General features: G+C 38.6%; 1 protein-coding gene across 1 annotated transcript in view; it reads right to left on the reverse strand.

Moving 5' to 3' along the window:
* The window catches only part of RAB11FIP2 (RAB11 family interacting protein 2), a 36,215-nt gene extending 14,367 nt beyond the window's left edge, over nucleotides 1–21,848 (reverse strand). The window contains exons 1-3 of the mRNA XM_068688949.1: nucleotides 20,812–21,848; nucleotides 9,077–9,519; nucleotides 7,911–8,373 (exon numbers count right to left, since the gene is read on the reverse strand). Of these exons, the coding sequence (XP_068545050.1) occupies nucleotides 7,911–8,373; nucleotides 9,077–9,519; nucleotides 20,812–21,164 (1,259 nt within the window). The 5' untranslated portion in view covers nucleotides 21,165–21,848. The remainder of the gene's footprint in view (nucleotides 1–7,910; nucleotides 8,374–9,076; nucleotides 9,520–20,811) is intronic.
* Between the last annotated feature and the right edge of the window lie 1,114 nt (nucleotides 21,849–22,962).

A 22,962-nucleotide genomic window follows, 5' to 3' on the forward strand; every position in this document is an offset into this window, starting at 1 on the left:
GTTTTTGATGATTTAAATAAGTAAAAGATACAAGAGCACAACCACATGATGTAGTCATTCATGTGTCTGTAAGAAATCTGAGAAGCAGATATAAAATGTTAAGGCGGATCTCTAATTTATGCATATGTATAAACAACTTCATTAGGAAAACAGACATGAATTGGGATCCACAACAGGCTGTGGCTGGTTTTGAGGCATCAGATGCTGCTGGAGACAGATGGAGAGATCTGGAAGCATGCAGAGCTGTACTTGTGAGCTCTACCTGATGGGTAGCCTTCTCCTTCCAAAAATGTTGGTATCTTTCAATAATGGACCTTGTATTTGCCCAGAGCTGGACACATTACTCATGTAAATTCACTCATTAGTCAGGTCTTACAAGGTATCTAAACCCAAATTGATCTTAAGCAGTGTACTCAACCAAATATTAATGCAAGTTTTGGAAACAAACAACAGTTTTATATAAAAAAGTTAGTATTTCTAAGCGTTTAAACATTTCTGCTTTTATTAGGCAGCTGTGCTATGGCTAAAAAACTCATGAATTTTTGTCCACAAGAGACCATTAAAGACCCTTGGTAATAAAGGTTGTGCCAGCACCTCTACTAGGAGACCCTACTTACATGGATCTGTAGTCAACCAAAAAAAAACACCAATAACCCTGAAGTAAAACTTTGCACCGAAAATTTGAGAATGATTTTTAAATTCTTTTATTAATAAAGAAACTGGATATAAGTGTTCAATATTACTTAAAAGCAAACAGAACAGGCAGCGCATTCCCCCTTGGGACAGGTGATATGCATCAAAGCCTTTCAAAAAAGATTTCACATAGCCTAATGTGCACCAACAGTTAATGAAAGCTTAAAAAATTATAATTGTCATTCTGCGGGAAGAACTCTTAAAACAGTGTTTCTAACCCAGACAACTAATAAGAAGTCATTGCTGGTAAAGAGTCTATAGCAGAGTAATACTAAGTACTAATATTTCTAATTGCAGAAATAGTTGGTAGTCTCTCTCCAGGAATCAATTGCTCCAACCCATCCTAGTAATGTCACAAATAATGTGATCATTGATTTGTGGCAGCTTTAGGAAAGATTTCATTATTCTCTCATCACATGGTGTGATCTTTCTAAATCAGATACTAACCGTCTTAGCAGGACGGACCAAGACTCCCTGCATGACTTCTCCTGGTTTCGTAGATTCTTTTTACCTCCCATATACCTGTAATGTATTTGTTTTGTTGACTGAAGGATGTGCTACTGACAGCTTTGCCATCCTGAATTAACAAATATTAACAGTCTAGAAAATAATTAATGCACTGCCATAAAAATCAAAATTCTACCTAGCAATGATCACACGACTAGAAATACGCATAGTCAAACTTCAGTAGAGAACTGAAAAAAAAGAACACTTTCCTATCAAGAAGAGCAATGCAGTTGCATGCTGTTCTTAAAACATGACATGCTAACACCAGCAGATGAAACAAAATTCTGAAAATAGTGTAGTTTACCCAATTTCATTTTTTGACTAAGTGAGAAGTGCATGCTAAAATGTCTGAACAGGCCTTGCTCTCGCAAGCACTGCTATAAACTCATTAGAGATCAAAGTTTCTAAACAGGGCACAGGAAAAAAAAAAAAAAAAAAAAAAAAAAAAAAAAAAAAAAAGTGAGATGTATTGTGCACTGGAAAAGGGTGACCTGCTTTGTAAGGGCCTACACAGACATTACAACCATTTGCTCTGATCGGGCAGTTTCTAGGGTTCCATTTCCATGGAGCTGCGTCCAGTAACCATGCCCATCACACATAAGTGGGCAAGGCTGAAACCATTCAGCAGTCATATATCTTTGATGTTCAAGTTATTGCACTAATAACTTATCTTCACTGTGGTTGGAGCTAACATATTTTACTTGACAAGTGCAGTTGACTGGTGCCAGGCACCTGCTCTACTAACCCGGCTCAATAAGCTGACCTAGAAAGTCAGAGTAACGCATGATTTTGCAATAGCCTCTCTAATTAGTTAACAACCACACATAATATTTCCTAACAACCACACATACATTTCCTAAAATTTAACATCAGCTGTTCCTTAGGCTCCAACTCACCAATAGCTGATGTTTATATGAGTGTTATTCATACCTTCTGCTATGTAAGATGTATGTTAAGCTTCTTCTCCACCTTTCCATCTTGCCATCTCCCAGTTTTTAGAATATAGCACATTTACTGCTTGAACTTCAGATAAAGTATAAGAAGTATGCGGCATAAGCTTCATCTTATTTTGTCGAAGTTTAACGACATTTAGGTTATGGAAGTGTTATTTTATAAATTGTTTGTAGTTAATGCACCTCTATATGTGTATACATGTATGTATACATACATACACTTATACTGTGTTCCAGACTTAGAGAACCCTATACATATATTACACACAAACATATATTTTATGTATAAATATACATACACGCACTACATACAATGTTTCTTAGAAGGCTCACAGCTATCAACCCAGTTTCTGAGATGTGGAATTTGATCAGACTAGTAACAACCTGTCAGCTTTAAATATTGGACTATTTGTTTCCCTGTGTCCATTGCCTAAGATCTTGTTAATTACCTAAACTCTCTTTCTGTAGGTCTTGTTAATTACCCGTCTCCTGTCTCAGAGGACCTTGTTAATAACTTGTACAATCTCTCTAAAAAGGTCCTAATAACACATTAAAATTAAAGATGCTTTTCTCTTAGCACTTGTCAAGTGGTGTAAATTGAGAAATTTTCACATCATTTTATTAGCCTACTGTAGTGTATTTTCCTAAACACAAACAATTTCAGAGAAATGATGCATAAGGTTTGGTCACCGCACAATAAAAAATCTTTGTTTTCAGGGATTACTGTCAATTTCTTTAACTGTGTTCAATACAAAATCCACGTGGCTACTGACTGCAAATTAACCTCTTGAGAGCCACAACAACAGAAGTAATTGTTAAGAATGAATGCATTTAAAGATTATAATAGGTGAACCCTTCAAAGCAGTGGATGAAGAAATACGAAGACAAATCTATTACTGGTAAATGCTAACAAAAAATAGTAGAACATGTTGCATGCTTCATCGGCTATATAAGTGGTTTGGAACTAATGAATTTTGTAATATTTACAAAAGGCATTTCTGCTTTCACTAGGAGACTGCAGCATTTTGAAATTGTCAGGAAAACAGCTCATAAATATCTACATTCCACTTACACCAGACAACAAAAAATAAATGTGACACTACCAACCCTAACAAATACTAATGGATCCATGCAGCATTTGGAAGAGGTAACAAAGCCCCACTTAATAGAGAATGCAGAAAGAAGACTAAGTCATTTTCTCAAAAACCACAAGAAAAGCCTTTGCCAGAGCTCAGATTAATAGAAAGTAGGGGTCCTTATTTTGTGATTTCCTGACAACTCGTGTTTTACAAAAAAAAAAAAAAAAAAGAAAAAAAGAAAAAAAAAAAGGTTTTATTTTGCTTTTTCAAAATACTTCTTAGTCCTTCTTGAAATAACAATAAATAATAGTAATAACAATAAATCATAACTTTAAATAATCCTGGTACACTTTTTGCTTTTAGGTAAAAAATATATATATATATATCCTGCAACTGTTGTTGAACCAGCCAGGTCTACATTTTCTGTATCAGCAGCTAAGACACACATGGAAAATGTATTTATATTCACTCTTTTAATTAGTAAATAACAGGAATTAATGACAGAGTATGAATGCAGCCAGTTAACACTAAATAACTGGTTGGGGAAGGCACTGCTCAGCAACTCTCCCAGCCCCTAGCCAGCACTGCTGTTACAAGCTGCTGTTCCACAGATCATTGTTGTCTAGTCAAGGCTACCAAACCAAATTAATTAGGATGGACTTGAGGCCTGACCCCATTAACTTTAAAGACCTAGGATTAGGCCCATGGAGTATCCGTCACCCTTTTTCAGACCTGAAACAATGAAGGAATAGAGCGAGTGCACCGACTCTCTAAGCCTGTTTACTTCTGCATGAAACCAAAATCATCTCATGCTCCCTTTTACATGGAAAAGAGTTTGAAGATATTCCAAACATCTTAAGAAAAGCAATACGGAGTATATTATCATGAACTGAAACCATTTTTTTAAATCAATTAAAATCACTGGCCAAGGAACATTAACCATATACACTGTGAAGTGTGGATATGACACTTGATAATATAGTAATGTTTGGGTCATATTTGGGAATTGGTAATATTTGGGTCATAACAATCATAATTTCTGTTACAGACAAAGTGGTCTTTGCCTTGAGATATAAAATTCTGACCTGGGGAAGTTATCAGAGCAGACACACAGCCCGTTCTGCTAGCCATGCACTGAGGACACTATTTCAGCTTTTTGCTCTAGGTACACGATTACCAAACCTGATAACATCAGAAGTTAAATAATTTTCCCCTACTCGTTCCAAAGTATGTGTTTTACATTTCGTATCTAAGCAGGACAAATATTTTTTCTGTTATGTCTGTTGAAGAAGACATTCAAACAACAAACTGGAAGCCAGGTTCTGCACACTTTCACATCATAGGACAATTCACTGACTTCAGGAGTAACAATGTGAGACTTATAGTCTTCTTTGTTATACACTAATGCAAGCTGGAAGAACTAAAGAGAATGATAAGAGAGAGCAGATAATATCAAAATATCCTTCAAATATTTCATGAGCCACCCACAACTTTAGCAACCACCACATCAGCATGATGTGTAACTGTAGCAGTCAATTTCTAGGTTATGCTTTTCTGCCCAAAGCTGTGATGGCAAATCTAGAACTTCGGCACTGTCAGTAATACAGCAACCTGAACATTTAAACACAGATACATGTCCCCAAGTGCCATGGGAAGTCTCTTGTAGATCCACTGGATTCTAACCTAAAATTTGTCACCTTGCTCATTAGAGGTTAATAGGCAAGGCAAAACCAAATGTCAGTTGCTCTTAAAGCAGGAAAGCAAACTGATAATGCTAAAAATAAAATAGCAATTAAACCTAAAACGAACAAGTGGCAATAGGAGCCTCTAACGACGATGATTAAGAAGGTAAACACATTATCTTTTATAAAAGTGATGACTGATGAAATGTTTATGATTACAAAGAGACAAGTAATGCTAACATGTAGATTATGTTATAGATCACAGCTATCAAGGGAGGCAAGAATGTGAAAAAAGACTAAAGGATCAGGGAGAGATGAATCACTGAATCTAAATGAAAACAAAAGAGAAGGTAAGAGTATAAAGAGGCACAGATGTATAGAGGTATCCCCAGACTGAGACCCTCTTCAGTGTAAGGTAAACATATAGTGACAGATCCTAAAGACTGGATTACACTCATGAGGTTGTACAACCCCCCTGAGATCTTGTTAACTACATGACAGAGGAGAAAGAAAAAACCTTCTTGTGGCCCCTTAGCTGACTTAAGGTATAAATATATTGGCAAAGGTTTTTAATTTATGCAGGTTCCAGGCCGAGGTTGGTTGGTTCACTTGGTGGTTTCTGTTTTTTTTTTTTTTTTGGGGTGGGGGAAGGCATTTTGTGATTGTGTGGCTTGGTTCTGTGTTCCTTTGTTTTCTTTTCTTCCTGTTTGCACCAGCTCCATCCTGGACCCATGGCTGTAATGCACATCTTCCCGTGAGTTTCATCAGGCAGGAATCCATGAACACTCCATCATTCAAAGCAAGGCATAGCTAGGTGGGGATAAATGGGAGATCCAACTGCAAAGCAAACTCCTCATCCACACCAGAACACTGATTTTGGACATAGCTTACTAAACAGATACCTGCCTGTCTTACTTGCAAAGATGCTATCCATCCAAAAGAGATTAATAGCATACCGAGTAAACAAAAAAACAACTCAAAATCTACGTTGACTGTGTATGCTTTCTGCATACCGAGTTTGTTACTCAACCTCAATTACTTCGTGCCCACAGATTTATACAGTTCTTTCTTCACAGTATTACTAATTCTAAAAATTAAAAATGGATTCTATTCAGCAAATCCTCCCCAGATAAAAGGTAAACTTAAACTGTAAACTTATTAAATATGCACATTTTATATTAGTTTCTACTTCAAAAGAAAATCATTGTACAAGATACATATGAAAGAAAGTGAACTTATTGTAAAAGATTCTCATAGACCATAATAGTGGTGCATGCAAACACAGAGAGCTTCTAACAAATTATTGCATGATAGATATTATTCCATAGTAGCTGTCTTATCCATAAGGTCAGAATGTTTACTATTTGTGGCTTTTTGAAAATAACAAAATAAACTTTTGATAAGACAAATAGATATGTTTACATAAAAGTCAAGAACTAGTAAAAGAGTCTCATACAAAAAGGGGGAATAAATGACTAGAGTCCTTCTGAAGGGGCACTGTGATGAGCTTTTTAATTACAAAGAAAAACAGTCCATCATGATTACCGTTTATGATTTATATTTATCAAGATCTGTTGCATTCAAGAACTTCAGAAGATTTCACTACTTATATCTAGCATCTGCCTCAATAGAAATTTTCATTTTAAAAAAAATTAAATGCTATGTAATTTTAATTGTTATTTAAATTACTCCTCCTTAAAGGAGCTTATTTAAATGAAAGTTTAACTTCTGACAAACCAAGCTACATCCTAACCTTACTCTAATCTTTATTAAATAAATAATATTCTAATACTCTGGCTGTAAACTTGTTATTTAAGACAGTTGCACTGACTTGTCTTGTGGGAAGCAATAACTCACTGAAGTCCATATGCGCTTCTAGCAACTGAATCTTTTCTACAGTTGTTCCATTTCAGTTTATCTAATTCACATCCAAGATTAGTTTTATTGAGAAAAATGATTATAAGTTTAAAACAGGAGTGCATACATTCAAACCTATGAATAAAATTGAGTTGGGATACAGTAAGACTGATTTGTTCTATAATCTTAAAGAACAAATTAATGAAGAATGAGTTAATTATTTAACTGTTTAAACGTATATATTGGACTCAGCATATGCAGTGTGTATGTATGTATGCATATACATATATGTATATATAAGACTATCTTTCTCATTGGTAAACAAAAGCCAGAAGGGAAATGAAATTTTGGATACACTTTTTTTTAATTTAAGGAAAACAAGTAAACTGTTGATAAGCAAACAAAGATTAGAACGGATTATTTAAATCAAAGTTTCTTATCACCCCCTGTAACTCAATTCACTTTGCTTAGCATATAAACTGCTGTCTCGTGTAAGGCCTTGAATACACATGAACTCAGGAAAGCTACAGTGAGCCAAATGATTTCAAGCATGATAGTGCCCATGCAGATGCTCCCATTTAGAAACAGAATGGTCTTCAGCTCTTGAGGTTTCACAAAGAATCTAAACCCAGTTCTTTCCCAAGTGGTAAGAAGAAGAGCATTTGTTATCATTACTCAAATTTTCTTCACCATGTATTTATTCTGTTTCACTTTTCCCTTAGACTTAAACCTTTCCCTAGACATAAAGCATTGTAATAGTGATGAATGTTCAATGAAAGCAGAATCATAGAATCATAGAATCATAAAATATCCAGAGTTGGAAGGGACCCTTAAGGATCATCAAGTCCAACTCTTGACACCGCACAGGTCTACCCAAAGACTCTCAGGAGTCATTTTGAAGCATGAGCAAGGTTTTCCACAAACGCAAGTAACCTAGAACAGTCAGAGTTCATATTAGCAATATAAATATATCTTCTAAATTAAATAAAACTGTATTAGAAGTTGCTAACTTTTACTTAGGAGCAGATGAGCAATGATATAAATGTATATAAAGCACAAAGATTGTGTTTCTCAACACTTCGCATTTTCAATTATATAGCATAGTCAACATATCAGATCAAAGTACAGTAGAAACCTACCTTGAAGATGGCAACATGCTTGGAGGCTTGAAGTTTGTCATAAACGGATTAGTCGACTCATAATCAAAACTCTCCTGATGAGTCTCCCCAAATGCACTGGGTGATTTCAAGTCCGTAGAACTCTCTGATCCCCCATTGCTAAATTTATCTGACCTCCTGCTGTCTTTTTTTCCAGTCACTCTTTCAAAAAGACTAACTTTCTCTCTTTTCTCTTTTTTCATTTCTTTTTTTATTTCAACAGGTTTGGAAAACAGACTTATGTTTTGATCCCATGCTGCTGGGCTTTCTTCAAACGGATTCTTCTGTCGTGGCAGTGTAGCGAATTTCTGGGGTAGCGAAGCACTCACATTGGTAAATGGGTCGTTTTGTGCTTCAAGTGCAGCTTCATCAACTGTGCTGTCAAGCTGGTTCATTTTAGAAGTATCGACACTTAACGTCCTTCTATGTGGAGACTTTACACTCCCTACAAACAATCTGTTATTAGTACATTATCAATGAGATAGTACAGCACACCTTACAACATGCAGAGAACGCACTCTAACTTAGTTCTAGGTTACCAATTGAGTCTTAGCTCAAAACATGCTTGAATAATTAATGTATTTTTAAAAATGAACAGCTGTGGCCTCGACTTGGTGGTTCAGAAACGTTTAAGGAAGCAATAGATACTACAGAATTTTATTTTCTGTGTGAAAATTACGTTGTACAAACAATACAGCTGTGGCTAGCGTGGCATTCCAGAAAACAGCAGTAGTCTATTGCATAATAACTTTGCACAATGCAAAATACTTTCAGTTCTTCGTATAAATCAGGTTTAAAACTTTGGTGATAGTTTCTAAACTTTTTAAAGACACTTTTATTTTTCAGAAGACATTATTTTGCCTAGAGTTCTTTCTTGAACGCAATGTTTCATTACAACATACTCTTAAATGAGGACATAAGATGAAAAATGATAAATTATCATACACTGTGGCTTATAAATGATTCCTTATGCTCAGAAACAGCATTTATAAGTAACCACCAACTAACAGAAGTGAAAAAACATATATATTATTAACTATTTAGCCTTGGAATAGCTTCATAAACTAAAGAAATAGACTTTTGAATGTCCTAGTAGCAGTGACTTGTGATTATTATTGTCAAGATTAAGTAGCATGACTTTTACTTACCGCCTTCATCAACCGAACCAAAAGATTCTAGCTGGCGCCTGAAGAGATGAGAGTAGCCGACTGTGCTGGATTTTAGTTTTTCTGAGGAGACGTGTGATCCTGTTAAATCTGACATCGAATGAGCTGAAGATAGCCGCTGAGGTCCCAAAAGGAAAGGTTTTTTTGGTTTTGATTTCATTTGTACTTCTCCACTACATATCTCTATGTTTGCATCTGGTATGTGAGTGCTTGGAATGATGGCAGAGGATGTATCCGAAAACGTCCCATCATTTTTTCGACCCTTCATTTTGTCTTTTAGTTTAGCAAAAGGGGATTTGGTTTTGTCCTTCATTGACAAATCAAACATACTTGCTGTCATATTATTCCTCATGAACTGAATATTGACCTTTATTTCACCTCTGTCTTTAGTTCTTTTTCCTTGTCTGGACTCTAGGTGAAACCACCTTAAAGGAGAAAAAGAACAAGTTAAGCTGTGTTTTCTGGAGGCTAGTCATTAAATTCTAGTTAGTTGGTTAATGTCTGGCTAGTACAGTTAAAAATAGGAAAACCAAATTTCATACCAAAAATCAAAATATTCCTGTATTGAAAAGCTTTTTAGTCCATATTTGGTTTTGAAAGAGGAAACATTTAATAAGTAAAGTAGCATGAAGCTCTTTGCACTATTCACTTGTTGCAAGAACCAAAGTCAGTTCAGTGGAAGCTTACTAAACTTCACCAGAGTTAATGGGCTCACATCTACTTACAGAGAATTTGTACCTCATTAATTATAGACACAAATAAATATTGTTGTGCTATTTAAGGAGCACTGGTATTCTTCAAGTAGTCTTTATTTACCTGAGATGCATTAGCCAAATGCTTACTACATGCCAACTATTTCATTCATTAACCTATTCTCGTTTGATTTTGCCTAGGTTATGTGCTAGCAAACGTTCTTCCTCTCTGTCCCTTCCTTCTAACCACTGGTAATGATTCATATCAGTTGCACTACCAAGGAAATATCTGAGACCTTAGAATGATTTTACAGTCAATCATCATTTTGGTTTTGCAACTGGAACCCCTGGCGACAGCATCTCCACACGCAGCAATGGCAGAACAGCGAGCACGTAGGGGTATCTAACACCTGCCCCATCTTTTGGGGGTCACCAATAGGATTAGCTTTAGGACTATTTCCACAAGCTTTGGAACCATGTCTCACACCTCCACTTTAAGCTTTTTCTAAGTATTAAAGTACTCTGGCTTATTTGCTTGGTACCATGAAGGAAAAGAAATACACCACTTCTCAACCTCCCTGAAAAGTCTGGGGAGGAGAGGACAAATCCCCTAAAGGACAAGCTCTTCCACCTGTCTAGAGACGAAACTAAACCAAAAGTCCCAAAAAAGTGTGCAAATCCCTCACTATTTATGGAATTACTAATTTCAAAATTCTGTAACAATAAATGTATTTTAGCTCAGTGCTTACACAAGTTAGACCAGGACAAAGCTCAGCTAAACACAGGAGTAGTAGCAACCCTACAGTTACTTTAAGACTGTCCCGTGTAGTAATGCATTGCTAGGAGCAATGCACGCATCCCAGCACAACAATACATCGTCATGATCAAGTAACTTTTGAACCGGAGACTAAGAAATGAAATTGCCTATCAACGCAGATGCAAAATTGATTATGCAGTTACACATGCATTATTCAACACTGCCAAACACACAAAACAAGGTCAGAAAAGGAGAAAAATAGCCCTCAATTTCCTTTCAGATTTCATAAATATTTTTAAAGGTGACAGCTGAAATAATGTTTTCAGGAAGAGATACTATTTTTTTTGAGATGAGAAAATACTTTCAAAAGTGACCTTCCAAAGAAATAATGAAAGGGTAAAGAGCATTATGGACTTTACTGTTGCCTTGCGACATCCAAAATGTTTTATATACCACAGTAAAACAGAATAATTAAGAAATATCAGACCACCTCTGTCCTGACACTGGACAACACGAACCCAGACCAGCAGATCCACAAGTTCAAAAAGAAGGACAATTAATGCAGGATGATTAAACTTCTTTCCTAAAAGTTTTCCTTCTGCTGTGAGATAACTTCGCTTATGTATTTTAAATGAAATGCAAAAACTGAAATATGTTAAGTGTCTAAAAAAGATGGATTGTTTTTCCTTTTAGTTAATAAAATTTCACTTCTTGGTAACTGATTCCAGAAACTCTTTAATTCATCTACAGTCTCTAAAGAAAACATACGCAGCAGAAACAAGAGTAACTCTCTTTTTTATGATGCATAACATCACAAAAACTGGAAGACAAGATAGGCTGCTTTCTTTAAAACTCTTTAAAAGAAATTATGTTCATACGTTCTTTTTTTTATATATAAAAAAGAGCAATTAAAATACATGTAACAACCAAGCAAAGACCTTGCTTATAGATCTCTACAGATTTTGTCTGTGTGAAAAAACAAAAAGAAAAAAAAGAGAAAGCCCTGGCCATGATTGCTTACATAGTAAACAAATATACATATATAAGGCTTATACTTTTTGACACTCAAATTTATTAGCTCACCCTAGACAGTAAAGAAACATTTTCCCTTTCCCTCCACTCTTATCTCTCAAACATCGTGTCTCTGATAAGATTTTCATGTTTCTAGTTAGAAATAACCGAAACTTTAAACACATACGACACACGCTAACTTGTTTTAGAGCAATATCAAGATATAAATTCTTCAGCTTTTGCTGTGTTGAAGAAAGACTTTTTATTTAAAACTGAATTTAACCCAATTATTGACATTCTTATCATGAACTAACAACTACTCCATGTCACTATCAGCGCTCCCCACTAATGGCATACCCACACATACTGTTTTGACATTCACCAGGTCTGAAGGAGAGCATTTCGGTACACAGCTCATACACCAACATCTGCGGTTCGTACATTCGTTTTCAAAGCAGACTTTGAAGAACTTTACACCAAAACTAAGTTCAGCTGAGAAAACAAAGAAACTCTCCTTACCCTAGTGAGATAGAGGTGCATGAGGCACTGGACCTTGTACCTGGTGGGACCAGGCTCAACGCTACTTCTGATTCCAATAGAATTTGATCATAAACTTTTTACTCTAGCTAAATTCCTCTGGACTTCAGTGGAATTTCTATTTGAAGAATGATTGCTAGATCAGGTCTGTGTATAAAACACATATATTTAATTTTTATAGGCATTTCAAGGAGGGTTTTTTTGTTACCTTGGAGAGTTTATCTCGATTAACTTACAATGAAGGTTCCATATGCTTCAGCTCATAACAGGACAATATGAGAAGCAGACTCGATGATTTTCTTCAAATTCAAAGGCAAATAATTATTTTTTTAAACAGATGAGAACAAATGCAAGCAACACATTTGTGTGGAGCTGCACGTGAATAAGCAACCGAGTCTGTAAATGTTTCTTATTAGAATCTGTTTCTACAACACATGGGCGTGAGCAACAAATAGAAAAACAGTGCTGAACATAATAGAAAAAAGAATTGGAAAATGAAGTCCACTGTTTTCAGATAACATTTTGATCTTAAAATACTAAATTCCACTATACCACTGCCAATTTTAAAAATTGTAATGTATTATAAAAGCCAATAAAACTTGCTATTTTGGTTTTGTTTACAGTACTTTTAGCCACAATAAATGCTCCATTTGTCAGGCTGCCATAAGCTTATTCTATAGAAAGCCTGAACAAAGTAGGAAAATAGCCAATAACATACACGAACAAAACAGGGTGGCTTTTATGAGAGCAGATGCCCTTTTATTTAATAACCAAATATTACATCCAGTCTTGCAGACAGTCTTTATTTAAACAGACCTTGTACAAAGTCTGGCAAATTTTCTCAACTTCAAAGGAAGCCCTATTGCCTCCTGAATCACATTCATACTTCTTGCTCTCACCTTCCAATGTCCTGTAGGACAACATCCTCCATACACCCTCTAATTTCTTCTTCTCCCCTATGGTTTCTATCAGAAGAACCATTGCTTCTTTTTCTCATATGGTTTGGAGTGTGCTAATGGGCTTTCCCTGTCCTGCACAGGTTTCTGATCATTTTTATTCTGTAAGTATTATTTAAACTGTCAGTCTACATGCTGGCAATTTTTTGAACACATAAAGAGATCAAGATTCATGGCTAAATAGGAAAAATCCTGTTGCGCAGCCCATCCTGAAAAACAAAGTCCCAATCTGCAGAAATGTGGCAATTTTCTAACCATGACAAAATTACTTAATTTTGGCCACACCTACAATTAGGGGTGGAAAAAGAAAGCTCCCTTATTTCTGGGAGAGACACTAACAATCGTCTTCATATTATTAAATTGTATGGTATGAGCGGCACTGAATCCTGTACCTTAGGAAAGACAGACAGGAAGAGTGAAGGAGAAAAGTGAAGTAAGTTACTATTAATAAATTACAAAAAATCTAGTCTGCTTAATTCCACCCAAATAACTAGCAATCTATAAATATTTCTATTTTCAACAAAATTTCTTCAACCGCTCTTTTATTCACGTTTTGCTGATTTCATTTTCTTTCCATGTATTCTGTTTTTCAACTCACTCTTGCTTACCTATACTACTCCCATTAAACCCTTCATCCTGCATTCAACAAGTACTTTGGAAAAAGCATATTTTTTGTCCCCTACTAACAGCAGGAAGCTGATGTCATGGTGCCTTATCCTCAAACACTGCCATGGAATTTGACTGTTCCAAGCCTTGGTCCTCTCTTTTGTTTGAAGAAGCATCACTCAACCTATTCTGCTGAATATGTGATTAACAGTATGGGCATGAAAAATCACTATCTATTTTAATCATATACAACTTTATAAGCCTCCAAAACCACTGGGATACCTATTTACCAACTTCAACAGGCATTGGAAGTATTCTAGCCAGCACATTCAACCTGTGCATGAAAGAGCATCTTCTGACTCGGTTTCCTTGCCAGTGCTGAAGATGGGACAAAGAAATTTTCCCCTTCATTTTGCTGCTTTGCAAATATGGTATTCTGCTTTCACTCCGCAAACACCTACTGAGTTGATCTAATATCACTTTGCTGTAATTTTGACTTGCAATTAAAGATTTTTGCAAAATCCGGATTTTAATTCCCAAATTACTGAATTAATTCTGTTTCTAACCTTGATTTTATGGCTAAAACCAGTAGCCTGATCTGGTAAGTGACATTACTCTGCTACCCAGTTATGAGGAGGCCAGCAGGTACTTATCAAACTGCCCCTAAAAATGCTACCAAAATCCCAGTGACAGAACATGCCCACTAGCCGTCATGGAAAGGAACTACTTTGTGTTAGATTACATGTGTGTGAGTTAGGTACAATGAAGAAATTTACTCCACCAAATCTCAATAACAGAAATGTCCCCAGCTAATGGCTAAAAACAGCATCCAAAGTGCTGACTTGTCTAACAAATTCCTTAGCAGCAAACACACCTTTAAAAAAATACAGGAGGTATTTTTTCCCAGTAAGTCACTCTGATACCATACCAGGAGTTTCACCAAAAAGGTGGAAAAGTAGGAAAATTAAAGCAAGGGACTGAGCCCAGCCTCCATGGCGCATGAGGGGAAATGCAGAAGAAAATGGATTATTTATTAAGATAAGTGATGACATTCACAAAGATGAATACTATTACTTTCTGGAAGCCAACCGAAATGAGATATACAAAGTAGAGTTTAAAAATAAATATTACAGACTGACATTGTAACACCACAAAACATATGGGAGCTGACACATATTACAATACCCGTACAAAGGGGTTAGCTAACATCAGCTGGAATCAAAGTAATTAAACCGGTCTTCGTTTACACTATTTATTGTTTTGGCTGAAGACCGCGTGTGAAAACTTTTATTTCAGAAACAAACTAAGTGAAGGTATGAGGATTAAGGCAAGTTATTTCAGTTGTGTGTGTGGAAGCATGCGTGTGTGCACAGAAACCGGCGCACAGAAGGATTGCAGTCCAGATGGCACTCAGGCTCTGAGTCAGAATTATGACTTATTCGGGATACATGCTCGCAGTTGTTGTTGAAACCTAAATGCTGGGAATATTGCTAGCCCATTTTAAAATATTGCTATGTTCCAGCTACAGCTGGGCTCCACTTCTTGGTTTCCCCCATAAGCAGCTTTTTCTTCTGTTTGTTCCCCACTACCAACTTTCCTCCTTTGTTTTGTTTGTTCGTTTCCTGAGTGCTACCATGAAAGCAACAGAACGAATCCATATGGATCCTCCATGTTGCTTATTCCTTTTGTACCTTTGAGAAATTGTGTAATTACTGCTCTTCCCACTTTTGACTAGAGCAGAATGAGTTCTTCTCTCTTGCTTTAACCACAACATTTTGATAATTTCTGTTCCAGCCTGCCATTTCCACTATTATTTAACACTGTAAAGTGAGCCAAAATACATTGTTCTGGTTTGAAATAAACATAAGGCTCAGAAACAGTAAATAATATTTATTATGCTTTGTATAATTATTTATAAAAGTGCTTCTTGACGAGCGCTGAGCCCCCACAACCCTGCTTTCTGTTTATTCACAGTTGTTTGCTGACTCGATCCAAGCTGCACTGGAAGCCTGCCTCCTGCTCACGCTGCTGCAGATGAGAGAGGACAGGGCAGAGGCAAGCGAAGGGGGAACCTTCCCGTATAATAGAGGGCGGCTGATGAGAAGGAATTCACATTAATTTGGAGGAAGTCACAACATTTTCCTCTCTTTCAGGAAGCTCAGCAGTCATAAGAAGAAGCACGTACGTTAATGTGAAGTGGTATTGATCGAGGTCAATCTTCAATTTTTGTGCTTCGCTTCATGAGAAGTTGTTTGCGACTCTTTTATATGGCCAGCGTACAGAGGACAAACATCTTAGATAAGGCCAAGACTCCTTCACTGTACTCTGCTCAGATAAACATTTTTGTCAATACTGCTGCAATTTGATGGTGTGGAGAGGAGGCTGAGGTATTACAGAAGCCAGGGAGAAGGGGAAATAAGTCACATACCTAAAATGTCTCCTCCTAAAAAAAAATATTTAAGAAATAACAACTCTACTACGGCCTGCCCCCTCTAGATTTAACCTTCCAGAGAAGTGTTGCACCTTGAATCAGCTGAAGGGATAATAAAATTAGCTCTCCAGGAAAGGTAATAAAGGAATGGACAATAAATAATGCGGAATCAAGAGGATAACAAGGACCAAATGAGCGCTGATGAAATAAGTAATATCATGGTGAAAGCTAATGAAAATTCTTTTTTCTGCTGTTGTGCTCATTTATCATGCAGGAGTTAAAAAAAAAAAAAAAACCTACGCACAGTCATTAAGAAAGCTACTGAGAAATACTGCAGTAAACTGTGTCAGTAAATGGGTATTTTTCACTCCATAGTAATTCAAAAATTTGTTTTGATGTTACGCAGTGTCAGATCATCAGCAGTATCAAGGCAACTATGAATTATAACAATTGAAATAATTACAAAAATATACATACACTTTAAAACAACACAGTCACCCATCATCATTTAAATTTAACTGCAAGAGCAAAAGAGGTGCATTTGTTCTAGGATAGCAGGCCAAAAAAAATGCAACGTATTTACCAGTATGAATAAAAAGGAAAAATGCCATGGGATTTTACTGCAAAAAAAATAAACTATGGCAGAAATCTAAGATCAGAAGAATTATGTTCAATATACCTCCAATGAAGCCGTATCTCCCAAGTTTCTCAAACAGTTAAATAAACTCACTAAAAACTCCAGACATCTGGAGCCTAGTTTCAAGCCTGGAGAAATGAACAGAAAGAGTAAAAAGCGCCTGCCCATTCCTAATTACAGCAGAGTCGCCAGAGAGTCAAATTTACAAAGCTACCACAATGCGATGGGCATTATTTTTTTTTTTTCCATAAAGGCAGAAAGAAAATGAACTAGGATCCTGCAGATGCTTTGGCTGAGGTCTCTGGAAGAAACCTAGCAAATGACCATCTGAGCAGCATCTGGATCTAACTGTTCCAGGAATTTTCACTTTTAAGAAATTGAAAAATCATCAGTTTAGGAAGAAAAAGGACATTGCATGATGGTGCATACAGAACTTTCACTATTAAATTACACTAAATCGTTGCTTTGTTTCATTAAACCCTGTGTCACAGCAAGTTTCTTGGAACACCAGACATGCAAATCTTATCGTGAGGCCTCTGCCTAAAAACTTCACTGCATAAAGTATTTTTCTTAAGGTGTCACAATCAACAAACAAAAAACATTATACATAAAAAAGGATTATTTTTCTCTAGCATGTTTTTCAAGCTGCAGCGAATATGTAAAAGGTACCTCTTCCAAATTAGCAAATATTAAATTAAAAAAAAATACAAAAAGCTGAACGTCACACACCCTGTACTCTTCCTAGGAATTCAAAATCAGCTGGTAGCCTTCACTTCTCATACCTCCTTACTAAAAAAGCACTAGGGAATTGCTGACAGGGTTCAGCATTGTGTAGAATATTAAATATCTTTTTTGCAATACCCTGGTGACTCTTGAGTCTGTCTCTTACAGCACCATATGTACAGCTGTGTTGGAAAGAGGAAGCTATTAAATATATTAAAAAGTAGAAATATTACCAATAGACACTTCATCAAATAACTGGATCTCATTCATCCCCAAACAAAGCAAGAAATGTTAAGGTTACATCAACATAAGAAAATAACTCTGGATTTAATAACACCACAAGCCTGTTGAACATATTTGAAAGTAAAAACATTGCTTAATAAAACAGATTAGTGTTTCTGAAACAATGAATATAGCTTTCAACCATCAAATGCTTCGGTAATAAAGACATTGGACTCAGTCTTGAAAGGTACTGGGTATCTCAGTTCCCACACCACAGTCACGGCTGGATGGTCTTCAGGTCCAAATATATCACCCTCAGTTTACTGCCAACTTAGGACTCGGAATATTTTGTATCAAAAAGGATTTAATAAAAGAAAAAAAGAAAGAGAAAGCATTTTTTTGCGATCACATTTTTGAGTATTTTCTTGAAAGTTTGCCCCCCTCTCACATACACATTCAAGTATTTCATCCACATCTCCAGCTAACGCTTATGGGAAACAGCAACAGCAGACATGCATTCACGAAGGCATAAAGGAGACGACCACAATAACATTTCAAAAACATCTACATGCTTAAGGACCACGTTATTTTTTTTTTCCAAAATGATTTTCCAAGGGACACATTTTTCTTGGTTTCTAAGCGTATAAAGACCACAATAAGAAAGTGGATTTTCAATGGCTCCTACCTCATAAGAGTTTAAATCAGCAGTAAGAGAGCACGTGCTGCCAAAACTCCAAGCAACCATTTAGCTGCGCTTTTACACGCAAGACTTTTACAAGTAGGGCTGTTAGGCTCTAGAAGCCTAACACCCATCAGCTTCTAATAAGATTTGCAATCTTAAATGCTCAAGTAACTCCTGAAAACAGGACTTAGGCTGTTTGTAAAAGTTTCCCGACGGGCCCCTGTCTGGTGAAGCATAGCTCGCAGGCAGCACAGAGCGCTCTCAGGAGCCCTCGCGTTTTCAGTGGTGGTCTGGGGAAGCATCGCTGCATGTTTACGTAGCAGTTCTTCTCTCACACTTCAGAGAAAGAAATGAAAGAACAACGAACATACATATGAAACCGGGCTAAGCACAACTTCACGTAAAAAGTACTGGCAGGATCTGAATATTTATTGAATTGACAAGGACTATGTTAATTTTGCCAGTTATAAATTCTTGAGATAATTTTTTAACACTCCAAAACTATTTTTACTAAAATTGATGCAGAAGTGTCTGGATCCCCAAAGGGAAACAGGTTTTCTTATTCACAGTAATACATGAATAATTTACATATTTTCCTCCAGTTTGTGAATACATATTTTTATCTAGTTTGACAAAGTTTTCACATTTAGTAGCATTTTTATGTCATCCATTCACCTTTTTCTTGCAGAGCAGCTAGGTGTTTAACCTAAAGCAGTTGTCTGCTGACTTTCAAGATAATTATGGCTGATGATTAAAAGAATATTTAAGATCCCTGTCTGAAGAACACTGAAACTTTTTGAACCAAGTGTAAACAGAAATTAAGACCTTAAGGCTAGAGGCATTAACATGTATTGCAAAAAGATAACTGTACCGCTACTGGTTTTGCCTTATCTTTTTAAGATAAGCAATTAAAAGGTGTATTACTTTGCACTACAGACCCACAACAGATTCTTTATGGACATGTTATTCCCTGTTATATGGTTAGTGAACATACTGCTTTGCTAAAACTTCAGTTTAAAAAAAAAAAAAAAAAAAAAAACACAAAGCAAAGACAGCTTTGACCTGTCTTTGGTGCTCCTTCAACCTCAACCACCACTCCACATAAGCAGAACCAGGTTTTGAGATGGTTTTCAGGCTGTGATCAACAAGATCTGGCTAGTGTTGCTGCACTGACTGCCGCCTCCAACTGTCTGCTCCAACTCTGCTGGAGGTTGACGCCTCCAGAGCACAGTCAGCAAAAGATAAACGATGCCAGAGTCTTAGTCACTTTGATGCAAAGTCCACCACCTCACCATAAACCACCACCTCTAGCAGAATACCTCTAACAGAAGAACTGCCTAACTTTGGTTTTACCAGCTGAGGTCTGGGCACAGGTTCCTTTCTACTCTACTGAAGAGAGAGGAGGGAAGAAAGACATCTGGGGCAGGAACTTCTTAACTGCTGCAGAACATCTTTGACCACTCACAGCTTGCTTAGAGGTCTCCATGCTGTTCTTGTACTACTTCTGTGCGACAAATCTAGCTAAACCAAACACAAATAATTTAGTCATAGGCATGCTAGCAGTACACTTACACCTCTACAGTTATTCCCATACACTTTGAATGATAAATCAATGAATCACACTGGCACCAGACATCTTGGTACAACCATTCCCTCACTAGAGATGCTAACAATTTTACTAGTTTTGTTAAATAACAGACTCACAAGAACAGTTAGATGCATTTACTGTTAAGTCTAATAAACTGCTATGATGCTTTTTTAAATTATATTTTTATTTTTTGCATTCTAGTGAATTTGCTGGAAAACAACATTTTTACTTGAAAAGTATTCTGTAGGTAGTAATGGAGGCTACTACAATGGCAGAAATTTCTCTTTGGTCTTCTCCGTAGAGGCCTGCTTGCAGGATCATGGCCTAAGACTAAACAGGATCAGAAAAGTACCATACTGCTGTGGGAAGCCTTCATTAAGTCACAGTTCATTAACCACTAAAACATAAATATAAAATATTTAAAGACACATGGTTGGAGCGATCGGAGAAAAACATTTTTAGAGGGAATGACACCAGGCTTCAGAGTCTGAGTCTCATACATGGTTCAAACAGGTACAAGCTGAACAGGGATTCTGCCTTTAGCAGAACAGAAAAAAAGAAATCATTAGAAAAACAGACTGTAATGAGCTCATGTTGCACACAATAATCTGTCAAAAAGCGTTAATGTTATTGACAGCCCTGCCCTGCGCTGGGTGACCACTATGATTACAGTAAATTTCTCTTTGGAAGAGGTCAGTCCCCACTGACAGAACTGTATATGCCTGGGGCTTTGAACACACCATAGAAGAAAGAAATGTCCTAATTTTGTTTCAGAATTCCTTAATCACGAGGCTTCTATTTCCCATCCCCCCTCCAAAGCGCGTGCACACAAGTTATAATGAGAAAACAAACAAAACCAAAGAACCGTCACTCACTCTGTTTTCCTCCTTTGCTTGTCCTCAAATATATCGTTCAGGCTGATCGCCACCTGGCCCAAAAACTTGTCCAGCCCCACCAGCGACCTGTGCATGACAATCAGGTACAGGATGTATCTCTCTGGGTTCTCCTGCATGAGTAATCCGGGCAGCTCGAAGGAGGCCTCCTCTTTCCATACCGGATCCAGGGTCTTCTCGGCTACCGAGGTGGAGTACTTCTCCTTGCCCAGCTGGATGATGGTGTACGCGTCGTTGGTGCCGCCTTTGCCTTTGGGCTTCAGCCCTTTGGCTTGAAGCACCGTGACTTGCACGTGAGTTGGGAACCACTTCTGGGCTTGCTCTGCCAGCATCATCTTCGAGGCAGCAACACCCGGGGGGCCGCGAGCCTCCGGCAGGGCACTTCCAGCACCGACACCTGTCAGCCTCAGGGCGCTCCCCACACACTTCTCCCTACGCCTGGCACCCCCCGGCCCCCGCCAGCCCTACCGGCGGCTCCATCCGACCCTATTCGCGTCCCCTCGGCCCCCGGCTTCTCCCGGGGCCGCCCGGCGCTGCCCGGAGCCCGGCTCCCCGCCCGCCCGCTGCCGGCCGGCCCCGCCGCCCGCAGGGCATCCCCCGGCCCCGGGCCCGCCTCAGCCGCTCCCCCTTCGCCCGGGCCGGGCTCCCCGCAGGCCTCCCCCGGCCCCTTACGGTGTCGGTGCTGCCGGAGGGCGGCGGGCAGAGCCGCGGGGCCGGCCCCGCCGCCGCCTCCTCCTCAGCCTCTCGCCGCGCTCCCCCCGGCCTGACGGGCCTGGCGGGCCGGCTCCGCCGCTTCCGCCTTCCCCATGCTGCCGGCGGCGGCGGCGGTCAGAGGGCAGAGGGCAGGGTTCGCCCCCTCCCCGCCGCCACAGCCACAGCCACCGCCACAGCCGGGCGGTGCCTCCCCTTCGCCTTCCCCGCCGGGCTCTGAGGAGCTCTTCGCCCGCATCCGCCCGGGGAAGGCTCCTGACGGGGGGCTGAGGGGGAGCAGGGCTCGCAGGCCGGCCCCAGCCCGGCTTGTCCTGGTGCAAGCTGCCTGGGGAAACCCTGGAGCTTCTGTTGGTTTATTTTTATTTCCTTCCTACCCCACCCTGACAACCGTATTTAACTTAAATGAGGAAGCAAAGGTAGCCGGCGGACGTTTTGAGGACACAATTCTGTTAACACACCTGGAGTCAATGGGTGTTTGTGCAAATGCACCTGTAAGCAGAGTCACAGGCATTAACTTCACTTCTGCAAAACAAAACAGCAGCCCACACACACAATATCAGTTGCCAGGGTCTATATCCCACCCATGTAAACCACAGCAAGCAGAGAAATCAGCAGCCCAGTCAGATAATACTTCATCCACCACCCCTCACTCACGAGTCCCCAGCCCGTGGCCCACGGGTTAGCGAGCAACAAAAGCTTGGGAGACCTTCTCCTGCTGCGCTGAGCTACAGGAAATTAAAAAGTTAAAGTTGAAGGCCATTAGGGAGAGTAAAGTATGATGCTGCCCACAACACATAACGCTGAGCGAGTTATTGTCCAGGGTCAGAAAAGGTTGGGGATCGCTGGTCTGCACACAGTCATTAGTTTCCCTTTACAAGCTGAGACTAGGCTCATGTTATCTCTAACAGTTTAAATAACTACTTGGATGACCCTTAAGTTTTGACTGTGAACTGGATATTTGTCTGCACGCTCTGATAATTAATGCGGTGCTGGCATGTCGTTCCTCTTCCTCACTGTATCTGCTTTCTGTTCATGTTGGAAGACAGTCCAGTTGGAAATGATATCTCCAGAACATTTCTTGGGATCATACTTAGACAAAAGCATGTAGCTGAGTTGTCTAGGGTAACAGTTTCTTGAAGAGTATGAACCCATCACTCCAAATATCCCCCACTGCCTCCTCCTTTACCCCTGCTGTTATTGCTGAGCGCGATGCTGTAAGGTGTGGGATATCCCTTTGGCCAGCTGTCCTGGCTGTGTCCCCACACAGCTCCTGGTGCACCCCCAGCCCAAGACTGGCTGAGCAGAAAGTCCTTGTGTCTGTGTAAGCACTGCTTTGCAACAACTAAACATCAGTGTGTTATCACCACTGTTTTCATCAAAAATCCAAAACACAACTTCATTTGAGCCTCTACAAAGAAAATC

The sequence above is a fragment of the Anas acuta genome, chromosome 7, assembly GCF_963932015.1.
Source record: "Anas acuta chromosome 7, bAnaAcu1.1, whole genome shotgun sequence".
In the NCBI taxonomy this organism is placed as follows: Eukaryota; Metazoa; Chordata; class Aves; order Anseriformes; family Anatidae; genus Anas; species Anas acuta.